Source organism: Peromyscus maniculatus, chromosome X (genome assembly GCF_049852395.1).
Source record: "Peromyscus maniculatus bairdii isolate BWxNUB_F1_BW_parent chromosome X, HU_Pman_BW_mat_3.1, whole genome shotgun sequence".
NCBI classification, from domain to species: Eukaryota; Metazoa; Chordata; class Mammalia; order Rodentia; family Cricetidae; genus Peromyscus; species Peromyscus maniculatus.
This window is the reverse complement of record NC_134875.1, coordinates 83,981,200-84,004,640: the sequence shown is the minus strand read 5'-3', so window position 1 is coordinate 84,004,640 and position 23,441 is coordinate 83,981,200. Positions and strand designations below refer to the sequence as shown.

Below are 23,441 nucleotides of genomic sequence, written 5' to 3'. Positions count from 1 at the left end.
CTCTATTGGCTAGGGCCTTGAGTAATGGCCAAACAACAGCCGCTCTGATTGGTGGCCCGCCGAGCGGCGGACCAATGAGAACGGCCCTCGAGGGGGCGCGAAGTCTCGCGTTGTTTGAGGCGCGCGCGTGGGGCGCCTGTGGCGGGGGCGGTTACCTTGGCGAAGACCTAGCTGAGAATGCGGTGAAGGGGGAAACAGCGTCCCCTCGGGCGGGTGGCGTCTGCGGGGGGGTGGAAACATGAGCTCTCCTGATGAGGTGTCGGTTCGGGGAAGCGGGTTTGGGCCCGAAAGCGGGGAGCACTCGGAAGGACGCCGCCGCTTTAGCCATGGGTCCCCGAGGAGACACGGCCTGGGCCCTGACGAGAGGTCGTTGCGGAGCAGTGAGGACAAGACGTGCCTCCCGGTCTCCAAGACGTTCCAGTACGACTCCTGGTTAGACAGGGATGAGATGGAGGGAAGGTCCGTCGTCTGGGGCTGCGAAGGTCGCCCCGGCACTCCCGTGGATGAGAGGGGGGACAGTTTGGACTTTGTACCCCAGCTGACGATAGAGGGTACAAGCTTCGGGCAGCATGTAGCCAACCGGGAGGCCTGGGGTGTCCGCAGACATCCGTCCCCCAAAAGCGGCCCTGCTGAGCCCCTGGGCATTTGGGGAGACTCGGACGCAGGCACGAGCCGGAGGGGCATGCGGCCCCCCACCTCCGTGGAAGGGAAGCAGGTGTCAGCTAGCCAACAGCACCCCAGGGGTCTGGGGCGGGGCCGGGCCTGGGTGACCCCAAGAAGAGGAGCCACAAGTAGGATAATAGCCAGTGAGGATTTTCAATTTCTGTCTTCCGACCCCGAGTCTTCTGACGAATTCAGTGAGACGGAATTGATGAGGGTGACCATTTGCCTCAAAGAAGGAGGCCAGGCCAAGTCCACTGGCCTCACTGAGCTGGAAGACACAGGCAGACGCACGAATGTCCGTGGCAGGGGAAGCTTCGTCCATATGCCCCCCTCTCTGCTGGTCACTACTCCGAGAGGACTCAGCTCAGGCGGGGAGAAGCAGGCTTTGGGCGAGCTGGAGGGCTCTCTGTCTAAGAAAAAGCCAAGTGGGGTCTGGGGAAAAGAAGGGAGCAGACCCAGCTACCCAGGAGCTGCCGTTGCCAGCTCTGCTGCTGCCCCTGCCCCTGTTGCTAGTGCTTCAGGTGCCTCCCCGACCAAGACCAGTCCTAGAAAGAAGGGAGCGGCCAAGGAGAAGCCGACTCAGTGGGATGCCTCAAGAGGATCCCTGGGAAGAACCTTCCCACCATGGGGACAGAGACTTAAGTCAGCTCCTGTAGAACCAGCTACTTTCCCCCCCATCTCCGGGGTTGCCCTGCTTGGGAAGGCCAGTAAATGCTCACTGCCTTCGGGACCCAAAGAGTGCAAGCCTTTCTGCACTGGGAAGAGATCCATGGCAAGGAAGACAAAGGAATCCCAGCCAGGGGCCAAAGAAGATAATGACCCAACCAGAGATCCTGGCCTGCAGGCCCAAGTGAGTAGAGAGAGCACCCTCTGTCTCCTCTCACCCTGCCCTTTCCCTCCCCAGCACATAACGTTGCCCCGCTCCCTCTGCCCCTGCCTTGGCTTGGGGCTTGTCAGTGGACACTCATCCTGCTTAGGATGTGCAGTGTGGGGTCCTTGTAGTAAGTGAGGGTGGATATGAAGGAGGCTCAGTGAGGTGTTGGTTACTATTCCCCTCCCTGTGCATTTCCTGTCTCTAGCCAGGCTGGGCTGGGAAGTGGGCCTGGCTGACAGTTGGGGTGATTTGAGTCCAGAGCCCTTACAGTGTGGGCTGCACAACTTGGACGTGTAGTCAGCCTCAAGGGCCTCCTGATTCCTCCCTCCTGGCTCTTCCCCAAGGAAGCCAGGCCAGATCCTGAGCCTTTCCAGTGCCTGTGGGCCCCTTCCTGGCTGAGCTCTGCCTCCTGACCTGAGGCTGACCCAGGAACAGAAAGTACAGATGGGATGGGCCTCACAGGCCTCCAGTTTGTTCCCCCAGCGGCCCCTCAGCCCTCCACAACGTGTACTTAGTGAGGAATTTTTGTGTGAGCTTCCAACACACAGGGCAGAGCAGCCTTGCACGTGCACGCATCGTGGAGAAATGAGCAGTGGAGACCCCAACACCAGAGCACCCCAAGTTGCAGGGAACTCTCAGTTCTTGTCCTTGAGCCAGAGAAGTGCCAGACCCAGAGCACCTGCACCGGCTGGTGAGTCTTTGGGGTTTGAGAGCAGCAGTCTTTGGGGTTTGAGATGGGGAAAGGCAGGAAGCCTCAGGCTCTGTTCCTCTGGTGGATTGCAGCCTTGTTCCTTGGGCTTCCCTGTCTAGGGAGGCCGGAGTCCACAGGAGACTGGGTGTGGGCAGGGCTGGCCCCAGACCACATTGGGAAATGAGTGGGACTGTGGAATGCATGACGGTGAATGGGTGGGACAACTCCAACTCCAGAAACTGTTTGTAAGCTGGTGAGCCTTGCTCAGGCACTGGGTTCCTTCCTGGATCTAGCCGGGGGTGATAGTCCTGAGAGCATTGGCTCAGGGCCAAAGTCTTGGGAGCTCTAAGCGCTTTTATGCTGTCTCTGGGCTGGGGTTGAGGAGGAGAGCTGGGCAGATCTCAGGACCTACTAAGTACAAGTGGCTGCAAGCAGAGGGTATTGCTGTCTCGTTTTAGACCCCACCAGTCCCTTCCCACTTGGATCACAAGCCTAGAGGTTGCATTCTGTCTCTGTCTCTCTGTCTTGCATGTATGTGTGTGTGTGTGTTTTCAGGTGACCAGGAACCATCTCTACGTCTCCCATTCACGGCTGGAGAGAGGCAGTCTCAAACACCAGTAACAATGGGTTGCCAACAGGTACGGCTTTCTCAGCTCACAGATGCCAGCCCCAGCCAGCTCCTGAGCTGACAGCTAACCTCCTATCCCACATCCACAGAGAGAGGGCACCTCCTTCCTGTTGGAGGTTCTTTGGCAGTCTGTCAGAGGACTGTGGCGGGTGGGAGGTGTAAGGACTAGGAAGAAGTGTGAATGAAGCAGAGAGAAGGCCAGGACATTGAATGATAATCTTTCTTTCTTTCCTTTGGTCCCGTGTCTGCTGGGCCAGTGTCTGATGCTACGGAAGGAAATAGAGGAACTCAAGGAACAACTAGGTATGACCGAGCCAGGGCAGGGGATCGATGGGAACAGGGCCAGAGGGAGAGCCTAGTGTTTGTGTGCAGGTGACTGGGGTGGGCTGAGGGGCGGTTCTCAGTGGGAAGGGACCTCAAGCAGGCCAGGCTGGGAGCCCTCTGTGCATTGAGTGCGGGGACTTGCACCAAGAAGCAATGCTGTCCCGTGCGCTGTGCAGATGAGTCCCCCAGGTTCCCTTCTCTCTGGGCATTGACACGGTCAGTCCTCCTTTAGTTTCCCTTGGAGTGCCGCAGTTGCGACTTGTGAGGTGTTTGTTGTTACGTGTCTGTTCGTTTTACAAGTAGGGTTGGCACTGCTGTGGTCCAGCGTTTGAGGACTGCCTGTCCGTGCTGTTCTCCTGTAGAAACGTTTGCACATAGAGCTCGGGGATGGGGGGAGGAGTCTGTCCCGAGGCTCCTTGCACAGGGGCTGGAGGGCAGTGGGCGGCTGGCCTGGAGTTCTGTGGCACAGAGAATGGGGCTCCGGCCGGTGGGGTCCTGGATGTCTGTGTCTGGAGACCCATTGGTACCTCTTGTGTTTCAGCCATCATGCAGGCCCTCAACGAAAAGTTCCAGGATCTTTGAAATGATGCTCTGCTGCCCACAGGCCCTTTGAAGTGAGTGCTCTGCTTCCCACAGCCCTGCCCAGGCTCCTGAGTGCTCAGGAAGCCAGAGCTGGCCTGACTCTGCTCTGCCTGACAGGTTGGACCCGGCATCCCTGCAGAAGAGGCCAGGCTACTCCCCATGGATCCTGCTCCCTTCCCGGCACTCTACAGCATTGGTTCTCAACCTTCCTGATGCTGCCCCCTTTTATACCATTCCTCTTGTTGATGTGACCCCCAGAATAAGATTATCTCATTGTTACTGTCCTGCCTGTAAATTAGCGACTGTTAGGAATTTTAATGTAACTCTCCCACAAGCTGAGAACCTGTGCTCTCCAGCCAGAGCCCACTTTGTGCCCCGACTTTGCCCCTCGCCTACCCCTGGGGACAGCTGTCGCCCACTAAGTAGTTTTGTCCTGTGTATGGTCCGCCCTTTCTCTTTTGGTGGGGGATGAGGTATAGCAACAGGGTGGTGGAAACTGTTCCTTTCCCACCCTTCAAAGAACACTAGCCCTCCTGTACACTCTGTCTCCCCCACACAGCTCCCATGCATGAGGTTTCCAAAATCTAAATAAAGTATTTTGTGGGAAAAAGGGAACAGTAGTCCTCAGTGGGATGTGGTCCTGCTTCTGAGCAGGCTCCACACAGCCAAGCTTCTCCAGCTGCGCTGGCGCCAGGGCTGACACAGCCAGCATTTCCTCCCTTTCCCAGAGGCCCCGTCCCTGCCCTGAGTCCTGCCATCGCCAGGACAGTTTCAGGAAACCCATTTTTGCCTCCTGGCCCCTGCATTCAGCAGTGTTTTCTACTTTCCTGGGGTTTTCCCATCCCAGTCCCTGACCTTCTTCCAGATCATTCTCTCCCCGGGAGGTGTGGCACTCGGGGAGTAGTGGCCTAGAATTGGCACTTCATCTTTGGGCTCCTGCATAGCCCTCCCCTTTGAAGTGAGTTGCCAAGTCCCCTGATTTGCCCCTGGACCATTTCAGTAGAGGGGTGGAGGGCACGATCACATGCCCGTGGTTGGTAGAGTGAGTGAGCCCCAAAGACTCTGCACACGGGCTGTAGGAACACGGAATATCACCTGCTTGTCTCTGGGTTGGTGGTGAGAAGTCAATCTTCAGTGGTTCTGCGGGCCGACAGGGTCGATGTCCCAGGGCAGTGGAAGAGAAGGTCTAGGACCCAAAGCTCCGCATCTTCAGGTCCTGGTCACAGGTGCTCTCATCCAGACCGCATTTGAAAAGTTCCGGTTTTGGAGAGGTTGGGGTATCTGTGTGTGAGAGTCGGGGGAGAGAGGGAAGGGGGATGGAGAAAGAGATAGAGAGGTGGGGGAGAAAGGGAGAGCAAGAGGAAGAGAGGGAAGTAAGAGGCTCCTGAGCCATGGTGTGTGTGTGGTGGTCAGAGCAATAAATAGTTGGGGGTGTGTCTTGTTTCTGCCTATGCTTTGTACACCTGCCTAGCCGGCCCGGGAGCTTCGGGGTTCTTCTCTCTCTTTTCTCCCATCCTGCTGTGGGACACCTGGTATCATCAGGTCTAGAAGCTTTTCAAGATTTAGGTTTTTTTTGTGTGTGTGTGGTTTTACGAGACAGGGTTTCTCTGTGTAGCTTTGCGCCTTTCCTGGAACTCACTTGGTAGCCCAGGCTGGCCTCGAACGAACTCACAGAGATCCGCCTGGCTCTGCCTCCCGAGTGCTGGGATTAAAGGCGTGTGCCACCACCGCCCGGGTTCAAGATTTAGTTTAAATGATATGTCTGTGTGTGTGTGTGTGTGTGTGTGTGTGTGTGTGTGTGTGTGTGTGTGTGTGTGTGCTTGCATGGAAATGCGTGGGTGTTTCCACATCAGTGCAGTAGTTTCTGTTTGAGACCAGTCCATTGGATCTCCCTGAAGCCAGACTTAGAAGTGATGTGAGCTGCCTGACGTGGGTGCCGGGAAGTAAACTGATATCCTCCAGAGGAGCAGCACACTGCTCTTAACCCCCAGCCATCTCTCGAGCACTGGCATCCAGATTTTACATGAGTTCAAAGAGTGAGCTCAGATTTTTCAGGCTTGAACCATCTTGTTGACTTGTCCATTTGGTGTTCAAGATGATGCATCCATACATGCATGGAAGGTCTTCCACAGGTCCCTGCTCACCTTCCCACATGGCACAAATGATATTTGTGTGTTCCAGGTCCATCTTCCCCACTTCCTCCTGACTCCACATTCTAGTGTGGAGAGAGACAGGATGGCTTCCAGCTTTGAGCTGGGACCAAGTGCCAGACAGGATCTGAGATGTGGGGTGGGTGAGGCAGGTGTGGGTTCTGCCAGCTTGCATTCCTGAGAGGCGGGGATTTTCACGTTTGATGTAGGGTGCTGGTGACCACAAAGCATCTGGTCCCATGGACTCCGTCCCTTGCTATGGCCGGGTCTGCCTGTGAATCTGAGATTGGAATACAGTTGTCCTTGGCGTGGAAAGCTCAGACTCAGCCAGTGGCAGCAGGAGGTGACACCTGAGCCTGTGAGGGATGCAAAGCTCACAAGGAGAGGTTGGTGCTGACCTTCTATTAGAGGTGGTTTTCCAGTCTTAAACCACAGGAGGTCGTGGTGTGGTAGGAAGTGTAAGTCACAAAAGTCACTGTGTTAGGGCTGTCAAAAGGTTGGAGTTGCCAAAGTAGGCTCTGGCTCCTACCCTGGACTGTACTCTGAAAAGTCCTGCCCTGAGGGCCTGGAGAGATGGCTCAGCAGCTAAGATCATGGCTGCTCTGGCAGAGGACCGGGGATTGATTCCTAGCACCAATATCCAGCTCATAACCATCTGTAACTCCAGTTCCAGGGCATCAGAGGCCCTCTTCTGGCCTCCTTGGGCACTAGGCACAAACATGGTCCATAGACACACATGCAGACAAACCATTCATACACAATTACAACTAAAATAAAAGTGTTTTTAGTTCTGACGTGAGCAGGGAAGGATGTGCAAGCTGCGTTCCTCAGATTAGCCAGTTTACTCCTGCCTGGGAAGCAGGAGCTCTCCTGGGACCCGGAATACCCGAAGCTAAGGAGAGCCAGGTAGTAGGAGTTCAGTGACCGAGAAACTAGGCGGGTCAGCTGCCTTGCAGAGGGGGCAGGTCTGGCAGCACCGTTTCCCACAGTCTCAGGTGCTGCAAGCCACAAAAATATACAAAGTGGGATTTCAGTGGATTATGACAAAGCTAATACCTGGCAGTAGCCAAGGGCCTTCCAGAGGTCAAGCTAAGGTTCAAGGACTCTTGGTGATATTTGGCTTTTGATTATCAGCCGTTTCCTGCTATGAGTTTCTTGTGTGCTGTTGTAGCTTTTCCATCATTGATTGGGCACCATTTCCCCTCTACTAAAGGAATATTTAGATAACCTTGTGCGCTGACAGCTATGCTCAGCCAGAACCCCAGTTCAAGCCTCCCTGTAATTATCATCATTGGCAGCATCCGTCCAGGTCCATCCCTAGATGGAGGAAAGCACCTTATCAGAGAAACTTCTGTACTCTCTAAGAACAGACTTAAGCATCCGGGCTACCTGTTTGAGAAGGCCTGGCGGATGTGCCAATTAAGCTTACCTTGCTCCTTTCCCAAATCTGACCTCTAGTTCCAGATCTCCCTTTAACTATCACCAGAGGCATCTAGCTGCACACAGGTTGCCTAGCAACCGAGCACAGTTCCCCCACCCTGCAGAAAAACGGCAGATAGTTTGAACAGATAGGAGCCACAGGAAAAAAGGCAGTTTTAATTTCTCGATTTACCCAGCAACTTAGAGATTCTTAACATTTTCTACCAATCACGTTTAAGACTATAGTGGAGCACATAAGATCCCTCCTCTTAGATATTACCTGAATTTAGCCTTTAGTTAATTCTTTCCCCCATTGGTCACTTCCCTTTGGGGTGACAAAAGATAATTAACAGTTTTTGCCTCTTTATGTGATTCTTATCACCCCTCCGTTTGACCCTGGAAGCCTGGATTTGCACTACCAAGGGATTATTGCTTGTAAGTGTATATATGCTGGGACTCCCAGGGCATGAGAGGACAGAGAAGACAAAAGAGAATGGAAGAACTAGATGGGTAAGAACTTGAGAGGAACAAACTGAGATGGGGAAGAACTAGATTGAAGAGCTAAAATAGAGTACCAGAGGAACAAGATGGAAGATGAGGAAGAGCCAGATGGGGAAGAATAAGATGAGAGAGAACGAGATGGGAGAGGAGCTGGTTTGGGAAAGAACTAGATGGATGAGAACGTAGAAGGAGCTATCTATGAGAGCAGAATATAAGCTTGTAACTGACACAGAACAATGAAGTATATGGACTAAGGAGTTTCATGTACATAGATTCATTTCTTTTCATCAAAGATCAATTATCAGCTGGTTGTAGATTCTTCACGGACCTTGGAAAGGCACTATGAAGGGGCTGGCCCTCCATAGTCCCCGATGCTCAGGGGTTCACCTCTGGGCCTCATGGATTGACTTAGGGAGACAGTGAATATCACTTGTGATAGGACAACCATTGACCTGAGAGCCTGAATGGACAGTGGGGACTTAAACCATCCACTCAGAGCCCCTCCCTGAGAAGATGGTCTCTGTTCCTCACCATGTGGCTCTCATCCTGAGTCACATGGCTACTTCTGGCAGGGGTAAGAGCTGAGTGACAGCTGGCAGACTCCACAGCTGGGCTTCTGGCAGCTTGCACAAGCAAGCCAGTCCTGGCTGTGGTGCATTCCAGCACCAGGCACTGTTCTTGCATGTCCCGGGCAGCTATCTCCAGTGCAGCTGCATGCTGAAGCCATGGCAGGACACCAACAGCCCTGTGACAGTGACTTGCCAGCCCTGCCTCTGTCCTCTGAGCACACAGCCTCTCTCCTCTGCATTCAGACCTACTGCTGCCAAATACTGTTGTTGGTGGGCTGACCCTGCTGCCTCTAGGGGAGGAATTGCAGATTCCCAGGCTCAGGTCTGAAAAATACATAAGCGAGGGCCCCATTGGACAGGAGGAGGTGGGATGGTTCCCTTCGATCTTTCCCCCACCCTTTCTCAGCCAGAAGAGGGGTGCCCCAGAGAGCACCCAGGCTCTGTCCTGCCTCCTGCTGCTACTCAGCTCAGGGAGGGCCTTGCATGGTGGCTGAGCTGTGTGCCTGCCCTTTAATCTCGGGCACTAGGGAGCCCCTAGCAGTATCCCACCAGGACTGGGAGCCAGGACTCCCATGAGTTCCTTTACAAACATGGCCTGGCATGTTGGTGACAGAATAGATGGCCCCCTTCTCAAGGTCCAAGTAAACCCAGAGCAGCCAGACACTACCTAACCAGGAAGCCACAGTCAGCTGTACAGAGGCCCAGTGCTCTGCATATGGGGCTGTGAGGGGACAGCATGGTGTAAGAGTCACTGTGGCAAGTCCCTGCACAGGTTCCAGTTTGCTGTCTTCAGCTCCTCGGTGACTCTTACCCACTTTACATCCAGTTGTGCTCAATTTCTGATGGCTCTTTCCCTGTCCACATGTCCTCATCATCCACTTCCTCCAAAGGGGAAGCAAACACTCCTGTTGGCCACCTGTGGCCATGTGCCCCTGGATGCTGTGGCCATCATGGGACCGTGGGAGTCATACCTGTAGTGTTCCTGTCACACTGGTCTCGTGGGGACAGCGAGAAGGGCAGCCTGGTGTCTGGGCATGAGAGAGTCCCTGTGGCCATCGGTCAGAGCAAGCAGCACAGCACTGGCAGCCTTGGAAGCCCTGTTTGCCACTGTCTCCTCCCTGGCTTTCCTGGGGTCACCTGACTTTGAAAGCTCCTCTGCCTTTGCCAAGAATCACTCACTTCCACTTGCAGAGGAATGGCTGGTGTGACATATGGGCTTCACCGCAATAGAAAGGTTAAACCAGGCCATGTTGAACATGCCATTTTCCAGTGCAGGAGCCCCGAGCCTGTGATTGCTCAGGTGTGCCTACACTGAGTGATCAGACTGGGGAATTGTCACAGGTGCGGTGACAGTGCATTGCCCCCTCAGAAGTCCCCTCTGTGTCCCTTGCTGAGGAGGAAGCCAAATATGAAAGGCTACTCTTTGTGACACAGGTACCTGGCATGGGAAAGACTACCTTAGCGACAGAAAAAGGAATTGGTTGTTATGTGGGTCTGTCTGAAGGTGGAGTGAGGTGGTCTACTCCAGGAGGCATGAATAATTTGGAGTTAATTAAATGCCATTCATTCCTCTTTTTTAAGAATGTTTCATTTATTTCTGTGTTCTGTGTATGAGTGTTTTCCTGTTGTGTACTATGTACATTCGTGATACCTGCAGAGGGCTCCAGAGCCTGTTGGATCCCTTGGAACTGAAGTCATGAGTGGTTATGTGCTCCCATGTGATGCTAGGATTTTACCCTTTGTCTTTTGCAAGACCAGCAAGTGCTATTAACCCCTTACCATCTCTCTAGTCCCAAATGCTATATTATTATAACATGACAATATTTCTTTTCTTTTTTTGGGGGGGAGGTTCTTTGTATAGCCTTGGCTGTTCTGGAACTCACTGTGTAGATCATGTTGGCCTGGAACTGGCAGAGATCCACCTGTATCTGCGCCTGAGTACTGGGATTAAAGGCATGTGTCACCACCACCCATCTGTGACGGTATTTCTTTAAGTGTATGAGCTTTAAAAACTTGCAGACTTGTATGGAGTTGGTAGTGCAGGTCCATAATCTCAGCACTTAGGAAGCTGAGGCAGGAGGATTATGATTTCATGGTCAGTCTGAGCTATAAAGTGAAATCATGATTGATTGATTGATTATCTAATTTTTTAAAGTTATGTGAAGGTGGGTATTTGCTTGTGAAAGCAAGTGCCTTTGGAGACCTGGGTCGTGGTGTGGGGGTGGGGTTGATCCCCTAGGAGCCGTTAGAGTTATAAGAGGTTGAGAACAGCCATACACTAATACTGGGACTGGGACTCAAATCCTCCCCAAGAGAGTGTGTGCCCCTCACTGCTAAACCATCTCTCCAGACTCTGAGTTATTTGTTCCGTATCTCACGGATCCCAGGCTGGTGTTGAACTTCCTAAGGACGACCATGAACTTTGGACCATCCTGAGTGCTGAACTTTTATGGGTAGGATCCCATGCCCAGTCCACTGAATGCTGGGAATCAAATCCAGTGCTTCTCAAATGCTGGTGAGCACTCTCCAATGAAGTGCATCCCAGGCAGAAGAGCTGTTGTTAAAATCATGCAAAGTGGACTGGGCCGAAGGCTCGGTGATAAAGTGTGGACTGTGCCTGCATGAGGAGCTGAGTTAGGATCCCAGCACCGACCGGTGTGAAAGCCACGAGTGGACAACAAACATCTGGGAGCCCTGTGTGGGGTGGAGGTAGGTGAAAACAGATGGATTCCAGGGCTTTCTGGCCAACTAGCCGAACTTAGTTAGCAAGCTCTAGGTCCAGTGAGAGACGCAGTGCCGGAAAAACACTGAGGAGGGTCTGGAGAGCTGGTTCATTGGTTAAGAGCAAGTACTGCTGGTGCATAGCACCCCAGTTCAGTTTCCAGCACCCACATCAGGCAGCTCATACCTGCCTGCAGCTCCAGCTCCAGGGATATGTCGCATCTGGCTTCTGGGAGCACACACACACACACACACACACACACACACACACACACACACACACACACAGAGTTAAGAGTAGAAAAAATCATTAAAAGGATTCAGCTTCTTTAGTAAAACAATAATAAAGTGGAGAAGATTGATGGAAAACCCTGACATCAAATTCTAGCCTCCACAGGAGTATTCACACAGAATACATGCAACACACACACACACACACACACACACACACACACAAAGATACACAGACAGACAGACAGACAGACAGACAGACACACACACACACACACACACACACACACACACACACACACACACACTCACTCCAAAACAAGCACTCCAGGGCTGAGGCGGTACTCAGTTACTAGAGTGCTTGCCTTGCATACAAGGAAGCCTTGGATTGGTCTCCCAGAACTTTAGAAACCAAGTTTAGTGATACACAGCTCTAATCTCAGCACTCAGGAAGAGAAGAATCAGAAGTTCAAAGTCATCCTCAGTTATTGGGTGACTTCAAGGCAGCCTGTGCACATAAGGTCTGTCTTTTAAAAAGTAGCAAACAAAACCAAAACCTTCAGGAGGTAAAGAGGTGACTCAACCATTCAGAGGACCTGGGTTCAGTCCCTGGCACCCGTAGGGTAACTCAGGATTGTCTCTAACTCTAGTCCCAGGGCATTCAACACCTTCTTTTGGCCTCTGGGGACACGGCACCCATGTATACACAGACATGCATGCAGACAAAACACCCATACACATATACATAAAAGTTTTTAGTGTCAAAGTCTCATCGACCTGTAACCAAATTTTACCTTCACATTCCGACTTCCTAGCAAAAACCTGTAAACAATAAATCTTAAATGAACATTGAAATGTTCTACTCACATTTTCTGAATATGAACAGTGTGGGTTTTTTGTTTTTCTTTTCTTTTTAATATTTTATTCATTTATTATGTATGCAGTGTTCTGTTTACAGACCAGAAGAGGGAACCAGACTTAATTATAGATGGTTGTGAGCCACCATATGGCTGGGAATTGAACTCAGGACCTCTGTAAGAACAGCCAGTGCTCTTTTAACCACTGATCCATCTCTCCAGCCCTGAGTGTGTTTTTTCTAGCATGAAAATGTGCACAAATACTTGTTTTCTGAAGGAAGGTGTGGTGGTTTGAATAGCTATGCCCCCATAGACTCATGTGTTTAAATGCTTGGCCCGTAGGGACTGGCACTATTAGGAAGTGTGGCCTTGTTGGAGGAAGTGTGGGGGCAGGCTGTGAGGTCTCATATAAGCTCAAGTTATGCCCAGTACTCAGATTCCTTTTGCTGCCTGTGGATCAAGATGGAGGACTCTCAGCTCCTTCTCCAGCACCATGTCTGTCTGCGTGCTGCCATGCTCCCTGCCATGGTGATAATGGACTGAACCTCTGAAGTGTAAGCCAACCCCAGAGAAATGTTTCTCCTTTGTAAGGGTTGCCATGGTCCTGGTGTCTCTTCCCTAACTAACATAGGAGGTTTATATTCCTGCAATGAATCCAGTTCAGTTAGGATTTTCCCCTCATGCCAAATCTGGTAGGATTCAGGTTGCCTCCAGTCTTTGGATGTTTTTTTCTGTATCATTAGTGTACATTGCTAGGGGCTTTTTTCTTTTAAACTGCCCTCACCCACATTCTGGATCCTGGTAATTCCCATCCGATAACTTGAGCTGGGGAGTGACCCCCCCCTCCAAGTGTCTCCAGCAGTTCGTACAAAGTGAACATATTTATTCCTAGGTCATATGTCAGAATTCAATGGAGAAAATTTCAATAGTTCCTAGAGGGTGTGTGTGTGTGTGTGTGTGTGTGTGTGTGTGTGTGTGTGTGTGTGTGTGCGCATATGAATGCCGATGCCTTCTCAGAGGCCAGAATTGTTGGACGATGGCCATGGAGCTGGAGTTACAGGCAATTGTGAGCCACCTGATGTGAGTGCTGGGAATTGACCTCTGGTCCTCTACAAGGGCAGTGTGTACTCTTAACCACTGAGCTAACACTCCAGCCACTACTTTTTGTTATTGTTTTAATTTTATCTAATTTTATCCTATTTGTTTTAGATTTGAGGATCTTACCTCAAACTCCTGGGCTGTACTGATGCTCTTCCCTCATCCTTCCAAGTAACTTTGTCTACAGGTAAATGCTGCTGTACCTAGTGTCCTCTCTGTCTCTCTGTCTCATCTCTCTCTCGGTCTCTCTCTCTCTCCCCCCCCCTGCCTCTGTGTGGGTGTGCACATTTAGTCATTCTATTGAGTTATTTTTGTTACTCCAGGACATTATGATACATCCTTCCTAAATGTGGCAGCATATATCTCCCAAGAAAAAGAATGCTTTCCCGTGAACTTCTGATGCAGGCATCACAGGGACTACTACTTAACATTGTGGCAGTCCAGTTGCCCCGTCTATCGCCACGGGAAACATTTTCTCATCATCTCAGTAATGCCCCTCATAGCAGCTTTCTAAAACTCCTCTTTCCAATTCAAGGCCATGCGTTTGGCCTGACCACCGGCCTCTTCAGGATCCTCTAAGCTAGAGAGCTGCCCATAACTTCTCTGCCTTGCAGCACTGGGACCCCAGTGCAGACGGATTGTGATTGTTTTGCAGGGAGCCTCTCCTGGGGTTAGTGTGACTGCTCTGTCATGAGCAGGGTTATGTTCTCGCCAGGCTTCCTATGTGCAGAACATGCTCTCCTCCAGCCTGCCTGACACCAGGATTTTGCCTGGTGCCTGGTATTCTCAACTTTTCCCATGTGGTCAGGGTGCATGGCCAGCTTACTCCATTGTGAAGGAACTGGTTTCCCTCTGTCTTCAGAAATGCATCGACTGCATTTGCACAGATACTGTGTGAACAAACATCCAGTTCTCTCATGATATCCTGTTGATTTCAATATCTGCAGGATTTGTGCTAATTATTTTTTTTGTGGCCATTGATATCCTAAACTGCCTTTGGCTCTGGTTTTCTTTTTCTTTTTAAATTGTATTTGTTTGTGTGTTTGTTTTGTTGTTGTTTTAAGACAGAGTCTCATGTAGCCTAAGCTGGCCTCAAAGTTGCTCTGGAGCCCAGACCATCCTTGACCTTTTGATGCCCTGCCCTCCCTCCCCTGTTCGGAGATACAGATGTGCTCTAAGATGCCCACCCATTTGCCTGTTTTCTTCCCGTGTCTCACCAAACCCTTTGCCAGTTTCATTCTTTGTCAAAGCAACCAGCTTCTCCTTTCTTACTTTGTATGTGTTCGGTGACCCAGTGTTTCACAGCAATCCTCCTGCCTCAGCCTCCCCAGTTCTGGGGTTACAGGCAGGAGCCACCATTCCAGACTTAAACACCAGCCAACACGTGCTCGAGTTCCTTTGTGTTTTGAACTTGTCTCCGGGTCACCGACAGTAACTTCCTCCCCGCCTGCTCCCCTACATGAGTTTCCGCTTTGGTTCTCTGCTCTCTTTTTTTTCTCTCTGTGTGGTAGTGTAACAGCGCCCCAGACCTTAGAAGGCCCTGAGTCCTTAGCTCAAGTGACTTAGCACACTTCCATGGTGGAAGGAGTGCCATTCAGGCTGTGCAAGTCAGCATGTGGACAGCACCACCTGCCAAAACTAAAATAAAGACCTAGTCCATCAAAGCCCGTAGTTCTGAGAAAGTCTCTAAATGTACCAACCTTGCTTTTTGGCTTCTGTAGTTCTGCTTCTGGCTAACTGTTCTTGTTAACTGAAGTATGTCTGCCCAGAACATGGTTTGTGTGCTTAAAAGCCCACCCTGAGAAAGGCTCAGGGCTACACTGGGATCCCAAACACCAAGTGTAATTGCCAGCCAGCTAATAAAGACTTCCTATAGGCTTAAACCACGTCCAAGTAGTCTTCTCTGGTGGACACCCCCACATTTCTGGAGGTCCCACCCAGACCCCAGAGATCAGACCTCGAGACACGGAGACTCTCAGAGCCCCTTGAGTGAGGAAGAGTGTGATGGTCAGGGGACTCTTAGGGGGTGTGCAGCATGAGATGGTCCAGGTCCCCAGGGTTCCCTTTGATCAGTTGCTGCCTAACGTTTCAGAGGGAGCTGACACCTCCACCCCAAAAGGAAACAGATTTGAAAGTCACCTGGTCTGTCACCTCCAGAGGTGAGTCTGGTTAAGGGGACTTCTGGTTGGACCCGTAGGAGAGGTGGGACATAGCTGTTGATCCAGTGTCTGGATCCATGTGAGGATCACTGGATCTCTCTGTCTGGTCAGGTGTGTGACTGTGTGGTGGCTGCCCCGGTTGTCTTCTCTCCCCCCCTCCACCTCTCTCTCTCTCTCTCTCTCTCTCTCTCTCTCTCTCTCTCTCTCTCTCTCTCTCTCACACACACACACACACACACACACACACAGTTTTGTTTCCTTGTGTTGACCAGTGGCTTTCTCTGGTGTGAGACCCTCCCCCCACTCAGCTTAGGACCTTTGTCCCCTCCTGCTGGGACTGGAAGTCAGGGATTTTTGAGCTCGTTTACAAATATCACCTGGCACCTTGCTGGAAGACACAGTGTCCTCTGATGGTCTAATCCAGTGAGTCCTAAGCTCCCCAATGCTGCAATCCTTTAATACAGTTCCTTAGGTTGTGGTGACCACCAACCATGTAATTATTTTCTTGCTCCTTCATAATGCATGTTGCTACTGCTATGAATCATAATGTAAATATCTGTGTTTTCTGATGGTCATAGTACACCCCTGTGAAAGGCCAAAGGGGTTGTGACCCGCAGGTTCAGATGTGCTGGTCTAATCCAAGATTTTGACATCTGCTGAGAGACAGGTGTCCATAAAATATTGTGTTGGTCATAATGGAATGTAAAGAATTTAATGAAGACTGTAAGAAGTTTGTGAATAAGGAACTAATGAACTAACTGAATAGTGCCGAGTCCTGCTTGACCTGTCGAACTGTTCTGAAGAGGGGAGTGTGGAATTGGGAAATGATAGCTATGAAATATAGATGGAGATCAATAAAAGGACAGAGACACAGGACAGCTTCGGGAGGGCTCTGGGTCAATACCACAGACCTCTGAGTTTATTACTCACAGCCTTTATATACCCAAAGCAAGGGGCAGGGGGCAAAAAGACCTCCGACTTTCAAGGGCATCACAGTTCAAGGTATAAAGTACAGTCAAGTGTAAACACCTCCTTAGTACTCAAGACATCTGGTGACCACTCCTTATGGCAAAGCATCCTGTAATTGGGCCTTGAAGTATAAGACACCTGGTAACCATGCCTTTGGCCAAAACATCCTATTATGCAGCCTTGCAGGGAAAACAAGCTTGGACACTCTAACCTTGAGCCAAGATGAAAACAAGCCACAAGCTTAGCTCTATGTGGGCCCCACAAGACAGTTCTTTTTTTTTTTAAACTTTCTCTATTTATTCTTTGTGTCTTTTACATCATGCATCTTGATCCCATTCATCTCCCTATCCCTTCGTATCTGCCCTCTGCCCTTCAACTTCACCCTCAAAATAAAATGAAATGAAATGAAACTTAGGAGAAAATTAAAAAAAATAGAGAGAGAAAAAAGAAAAATCTCACCACGGAAGCTATAATGTGATACAATATACCCTTTTGTCTATATAGCTTTACTTGCAAGTGTCCATTGCAAAGAGTCATTGGTCTGGTTTGAGGCCTCTGATTTCTGCTACACCATAGATAGATACTAGACCCTCATGGGGCTCCTGTTACTATTCCTAGCCTCTTCTGGAGTCAAATGACCATGTATTCGCCTCAGTAGTGAGGCAAAACGCTTAGTCACTTCAGGGCCTTATGTCCTACATAATCCATGCGCAGCATGGTCATGTAATCTGTGAGAAGTGTGGTCATGTAATCTGTGTGCATGTGTGGTGTAACTGCATAAGCCCATATGCGCATGCACGAGGTGACTTGTAAAAGCAGACCCCACTCCCTCCCCCTCCCTCTGCATGTTCCCCCTCCAGTAGGCCTACTCACCACTAGTCTTTCCCTTCCCTAATAAAATCTCTTGTAGTGGGTTCTGTTGTACCTTGTGTTCTTTCATGTCCAGTAAACAATGCTGACAAATAAATAATAATGGTTCCATGACCAAACAGGCTCTCCCAGCGCTCCCAAGCTAGGATCCTGAACCAAGGTTGCTTCATCTACAACTGCCCACTTTCCATTTGCCCAGCCACCAGATCACGTCACACAATACTGGCTACTTTGATTGGTGAGTTTTCCCTTTACCAGTCAGCTAAAACACTTCCCTGGATCCGTGGACACAGCTGTTGATCATCTGACATCCTTCTGGGGTCCTTGGGAGTGGGAGTGCCCCTGTTCATGGTCTTTATAAGCTACAGTTGGCCCCCATCACTGACTATCACCCCTGGCCATTCCCCACAACTGCAGTCTGAAGGCCCTCTCCGACCCTCATCCCTGGGCTACCACCCCAGCCCTCGCTCTTTGCTGGACGGAACACTGAGCGACTTCTGCCATTATTGATCCTCACTTCATCTCTGGGACACCTGAGATATTATGGCCATTAGATCTCATTTATTCTTTTATTTTTTCTTTTTCCTCTCTGCTGCAGCCATGGGAAATAAGACCTCCAATCCCATAAGCCCCACATCTCCTCTGAGATGCCTTTTAGAAACCCTCAAACCTTTCAGCTTAATGCCCTACTTACAGACTTCTAAGCTTCTCCACCTCTGCACTAAAAAATGGCCTAAATATCCCTTAGATAACAATAAAAATGGCCACATAATGGCTCCTTGGACCCTGATATTTTATAGGAGTTATCTAACTTCTGTCAGCAAGTGAGCAAATGGAAAGAGTTCCCTTATATCCAAGCCTTTTTCTATCTCCGCTCCAAATCCTCCCTCCTTGACTCCTACTCACCTGCCCACGAGCTCCTAGGTGTGCAACCCGAACCGGAGGGACCTCTCACTACTACTCTCGACCCTGCTAACGAACCCCTGCCTTTCCGACCTCCCGCTCCTTCTCCTCCAGCGACTCTTCCTTTGGCTCCTCCAGCCCCTTCCTCCTCTCTGCTACTGGGCCTCTCCAAGCACCTGACTCTGGCTTCCACCTTAACTCCTCCTGTCACATATTCTAGAGCTGCTAAGGAACCCCATCCCAGTCGAACCAACCCAGCAGTCATTCTCCTTTTGTGAGAGGTAGCCAGGGTGGATGGACTGGTTAAGGTACGTGTCCCTTTCTCACTGGCAGAACTCTCTCAGACAGAAAAGAAACTGGGTTCTTATACATCCAACTCACCTTTTTTTATTAAATAATTCCAATGTATCACCCAATCCTATAGTCTCACCTTTCATGGTGTGTGTGTGTGTGTGTGTGTGTGTGTGTGTGTGTGTGTGTGTGTATGTGTGTGTGTGTGTGTGTGTGTGTGTGTATGTGTGTGTGTGTGTGCATGATCCTAACTAACAGCCTCCTTCCTGAGGAGCACAGGCTAGAATACATGCAGATGAGGGCTATCAGACTAATGCAGCACATCCTCCCAGAGCTGAGGCAGTCCCCAATTGGGGCACACCATGGGATTAGAACACCCCAGGTGGCTCTCTAGCTAGGGATCAGTTTATGATCTGCCTCCTAGCCTCTCTTTGTAAGGCTGCCCTCAAGCCAGTAAACTATGAAAAGCTTCAAGACATAGTTCAGGACAAACAAGAAAATCGTCTCAATTTCTAGAACGACTTACAAAGGCCCTTTTACAGTATACTAATCTAGATCCTGAGAGCCCAGAGAGCAGACAGCTCCTTATGACTCATTTCTTTTCACACAGCTTCCCTGACATTAGGGCCAAACTTAGGCATCTGAAGAGAGGGACCCTGACCCCACAGGCAGAGGTCTTAGTGCTGACTCTTAAGGTGTACCATGGGAGAGATGAGAAAGCCCATAAATAAAAATGCCAAATGCTGGCCAAGGCCATCTGACCAGCTGCCTGAGGGCCCCCAGGTCCCTGTTTTAAATGTGGTCAAGAAGGCCATTAGGCTCATACTTGCCCTGCCCCATGTGGGCTGCCTGGACCATGTCCAAAGTGCCACCAAGAGGGACATTGGTCAGCTGACTGCCCCCATGCACCTTGTGGTATGGGGACATCAAACACAGACCACCCTCCATCCTATCTCCTAGGCTTGGCCATGGATAGTTGAAGGTGCCCAGGCTCTGACCCGACAACAGTCATCTCCCACAGGGAGCCTTGGGTAGCCATTACAGTATTGGGGCTATCCATTTCCTTCCTCATGGACAACGGGGCCACTTACTCGGTCCTGAGGGAGTTTTGGGGACACACCTCTATTCATCTTCCTATTGTTGGGATAGGGGGACAGCCTTACCTATCTCATTAGACCCCACAATTTAATTGTATTTTCAGGGGTATTTCTCTTATGCACACATTCTTGGTCGTGCCAACCTGCCCTGTGCCCCTAAAGGGAAGAGATTTCTTTAGCCAAGGTAGGAGCTTCTATTTCATTTGCTCCCCCCATTCACCTGACCCTAGACTTTTCAGAAGCTCCTCTCCTCCTCCTAGCTACCCACCCCACTAGCTCTAACATGTCATTTCCCTTGCCAGCATCTCAGGTGGACCCCCAAGTCTGGGACTCTCAAAACCCTTCTGTTGCTAGGCACCATTTCCCCATTGTTATTCAGTTACAGGACCCTATCTGGTACATCACCCAAGCTCAGTACTTTCTCTCACTCCAGAGCCTTAGGAGACTTAAACCTATCATCTCTGACCTTCTAAGAAAAAACTACTTCACCCAACCTCTTCTTCTAACACTTCTATACTTGCAGTTAAGAAGTCTAATGGAGCCACCTGGCTCAAGACCTCCAAGCCAGTAATTTTGCAGTGGTCCCCCTCTATCCTGTGGTTCCCCAATCCTTATACACTCCTTTCCACTATCCCTTCAGGAACCTCCCATTTCTCAGTTCTGGATCTCAAGGAGGCTTTCTTCTCTATTCCTCTTAGCCCTCAGTCTCAAAATATCTTCACTTCCATCTGGACTGACCCTGACTCACCTGTCTACACAGCTAACCTGGGCTGTCTTGCCACAGGGATTCAGGGAGAGCCCATGCCTATTTGGTCAGGCTCTGGCCTCTGACTTACTCTCTTTGTCCTCCCTGACTCTAAACTCATACAGTATGTAGATGACATTCTGCTCTGCATCCTGTCAGTACAAGTTAGCCAAACTAACACCTCTGCTCTCCTAAATTTCTTATCCAGCTGAGGTTACAGGGTATCCCCTTCTGAAGTTCAGCTGTCCACTCCCCAGGTCACCTATTTGGGTCTAAACATTACCCCAACCCAGAAGGCTATTACTGTAGACAGAAAGCATCTAATGCAGTCTCTTGTAGCCCCTCTACTAAATAGGAGATTCTGTCCTTTCTAGGAATAGCTGGCTTCTTGCGGTCCTGGGTTCCATCTTTTTCTCTCCTTGCTCGCCCCTTTTATGAGGCAGCTCTGGGCTCCCCACATGAACCCCTCATTCACCCCATTATTAAACCTTTCCAGAATCTACAACAGGCTCTTCATAAGGCCCCAGCACTTCACCTCCCAGACCTAACCTGTCCCTTCTCCCTCTATGTAATAGAAAGAGAGGGATATGCCCTTGGAACCCTAGGGCACCAGCTGGGACCCTCCTTTACATCTGTAGCATACCTCTCAAAAAAAAAAAACCTACACCTCACCACTCAGGGAGGGCACCTTGCATACATGCTTTAGCAGCTGCTGAGCTCCTTGTTCATGAATCAAAGCAGCTAACCTTGGGGTCACCCACCACTATCTTCTCCCACCACAACCTGCCCCATCTCTTAACTTACAAAGGCTTACAGACTCCACCTCCTTCCCGAGTTCTTTCTCTCCAGGTGACATTCCTGGAATATGGCACATGTACTTTCCAGTCTTGTCCACCTCTTAATATTTCAAGCCTCCTTCCTTGACCTAACGCTGACTATTCTCCATCTCTTTCCTGCACTGAAACCTTAGAGGAACTATTGCCTCATCCTTCACACATACAGGAGGGCACATCGCCTCAGACCACTCATACCTGGTACACAGATGGCAGCTCCTTCTTACATGAAGGGACCCGTAAAGCGGGTTATGCCATAGTGTCAGATACTGAGGTGATAGAAGCACAGGCATTACCCACACACACCACTAACCAACAGGCTGAGCTGATAGCTCTCACCCGTGCCTTCCAATTGGCACAGGGACAATCCCTAAAAGTTTATACAGACTCCAAAAATGCTTTCCATATCCTCCTGTCCCATGCTGCTATTTGGAGAGAGTGTGGGCTCCTTTAGCAAAGGGAGGATCCATATCTAACTCAGGCCAAATAATGGCCATGTTAAAAGCTTCCCACATCTCCAAGGCTATAGCAAACATGCACTGCCAGTCTAATCAGACCAACAGCTCCATCATCTCTAAGGGAAATAACTAGGCCGACCAGGCAGTCAGGACAGCGTCCCTCCAGGGCCCAGACTCACCGCACCCACCACAGGGAATCTATACAGTATAACCCACATCCTCGCAGTCACCCCTTAACACTCTGTAAGTTCTGTCTTATCTACACCAGCTCTTTCACCCTAATAGTCAGGCTCTGTCTCAGTTTGTCAAAGCCCACCTATAGCCTACCTCTGAGGACTTACAGTTCTTAAAAACTATTACTGCCTCTTGTAAAATTTGTCAAAAGTCAGACCCTAATTCCAAATATCAGAGCCAACCTTTTCCCACCCATCAGGCTAAGGGCTCCCTTCCAGGGACTGACTGGCAACTCAATTTTACCCATGTGCCCATCAGAAGATGAGTTAAATATTTTCTCGTGCTTGTGGATTTTTTCTCAAGCTTTCTTATAAACTTTCCCGGTTTCTTATAAATGGGCTCAGACAGGCTCTGACCTTCTCCAGGAGATCATCCCACGATTTGGAATCCCTGCCTTTCTCTGGTCTGATAATGGCCCGGAGTTTACCTCCCAGGTTTTCCAAACCCTATCTAAAGCTCTTAACGTCCCTTGGCATTTCCATATCCCTTACCATCTTCAGTTCTTAGGGAAGGTAGATCGGACTGATGCTCCTTAAAAAAACATTCTTATTAAGATGTCACAGGAACTTCACCCTGACTGGGTAAAACTATAGCCTCTGGCTCTTTTCAGGCTCCAGGCTCTTCCCAAGCAACCCTTTTCAATCTCACTGTTTGAACTCATGTATGGGAGGCCAGTTCTAACTCCCAGCCTTCCATCCAAACTTTCACCTCTCCCTGACCACCTGCTCACCCCCCCCTCTATTACCTCAGTTATCTTCTATGGAATTTTGCTGACCATTCCCTAGCCCAGCCATGTGACAACCCCTGGGTATCAGGTCATTCTTTCCCCTCCAGGCTAGCACCCCTCACCCCTTTCTCCTAAATGTCAGGGACCCTTCAAGGTAATTCTTGTAACCCCCACAGCTGCTAAGCTGGAGGGCTTTCCCCACTGGATTCATCTGTCTCACCTGAAGCCTTTTACCCCACCCCCACCTCAGGGTAATTGCTCCTCATACACAGTGATGCAAACAGGGCCCTGCTCTCTTAAGTTCCAGAGAACACCAAGATCAACTGCCTTGTCCCCAATTCCAGAGGAATGAGGTTTCATCCCACAACCTTACTCAGTTCCATATATTTTTCTTCCTGATTCCTTCTCCAAGTTCTCCTGTTGCTACTGATCACATTCTGCTTCATCAGTTTCTCTATGTGTCTCTAATAACATATTCAAATCTCCAGTTAACTACTCAGTTGACTATCACAGGACCACCGCTGGAGGCACAAGGACCAACAAATATACCCAGGCGGTAAGAAACAGTAAGACTCCAGAGGTATTCAAACCCCCAGACTCAAAAGGGTCTGGACTCTGCAAAAACAGATTTTAATATAGCAGTTTATTACTGATAAATTCCCTGTGTCTCCTGGATGCTGAAATGATACCATGGTAATGAAAGGAAATAGGTACCTTAAGGTTTGTCTCAGGTGAAGATAGGAAGCATAACTGATAATAATAGAAAAAAAGAAGGCATGTTCCAGATTTCTCACTCTCCCTCTCTTGCTATATGACTTGATAACTTTAACACTAACCAATAAAATTC

The 23,441-nt window shown here is 50.0% G+C and overlaps 1 protein-coding gene across 1 annotated transcript; it reads left to right on the top strand.

Moving 5' to 3' along the window:
- Positions 1 to 121: 121 nt before the first annotated feature.
- LOC143270720 (uncharacterized protein CXorf49 homolog) lies at positions 122 to 4,372 on the top strand. Its single transcript, XM_076561706.1, has 6 exons — positions 122 to 1,513; positions 2,072 to 2,228; positions 2,784 to 2,866; positions 3,114 to 3,159; positions 3,722 to 3,794; positions 3,880 to 4,372. The coding sequence occupies exons 1-5, from the start codon at positions 239 to 241 to the stop codon at positions 3,760 to 3,762; spliced, it is 1,602 nt and encodes a 533-aa protein (XP_076417821.1). The 5' UTR covers positions 122 to 238; the 3' UTR covers positions 3,763 to 3,794; positions 3,880 to 4,372.
- Positions 4,373 to 23,441: the final 19,069 nt, after the last annotated feature.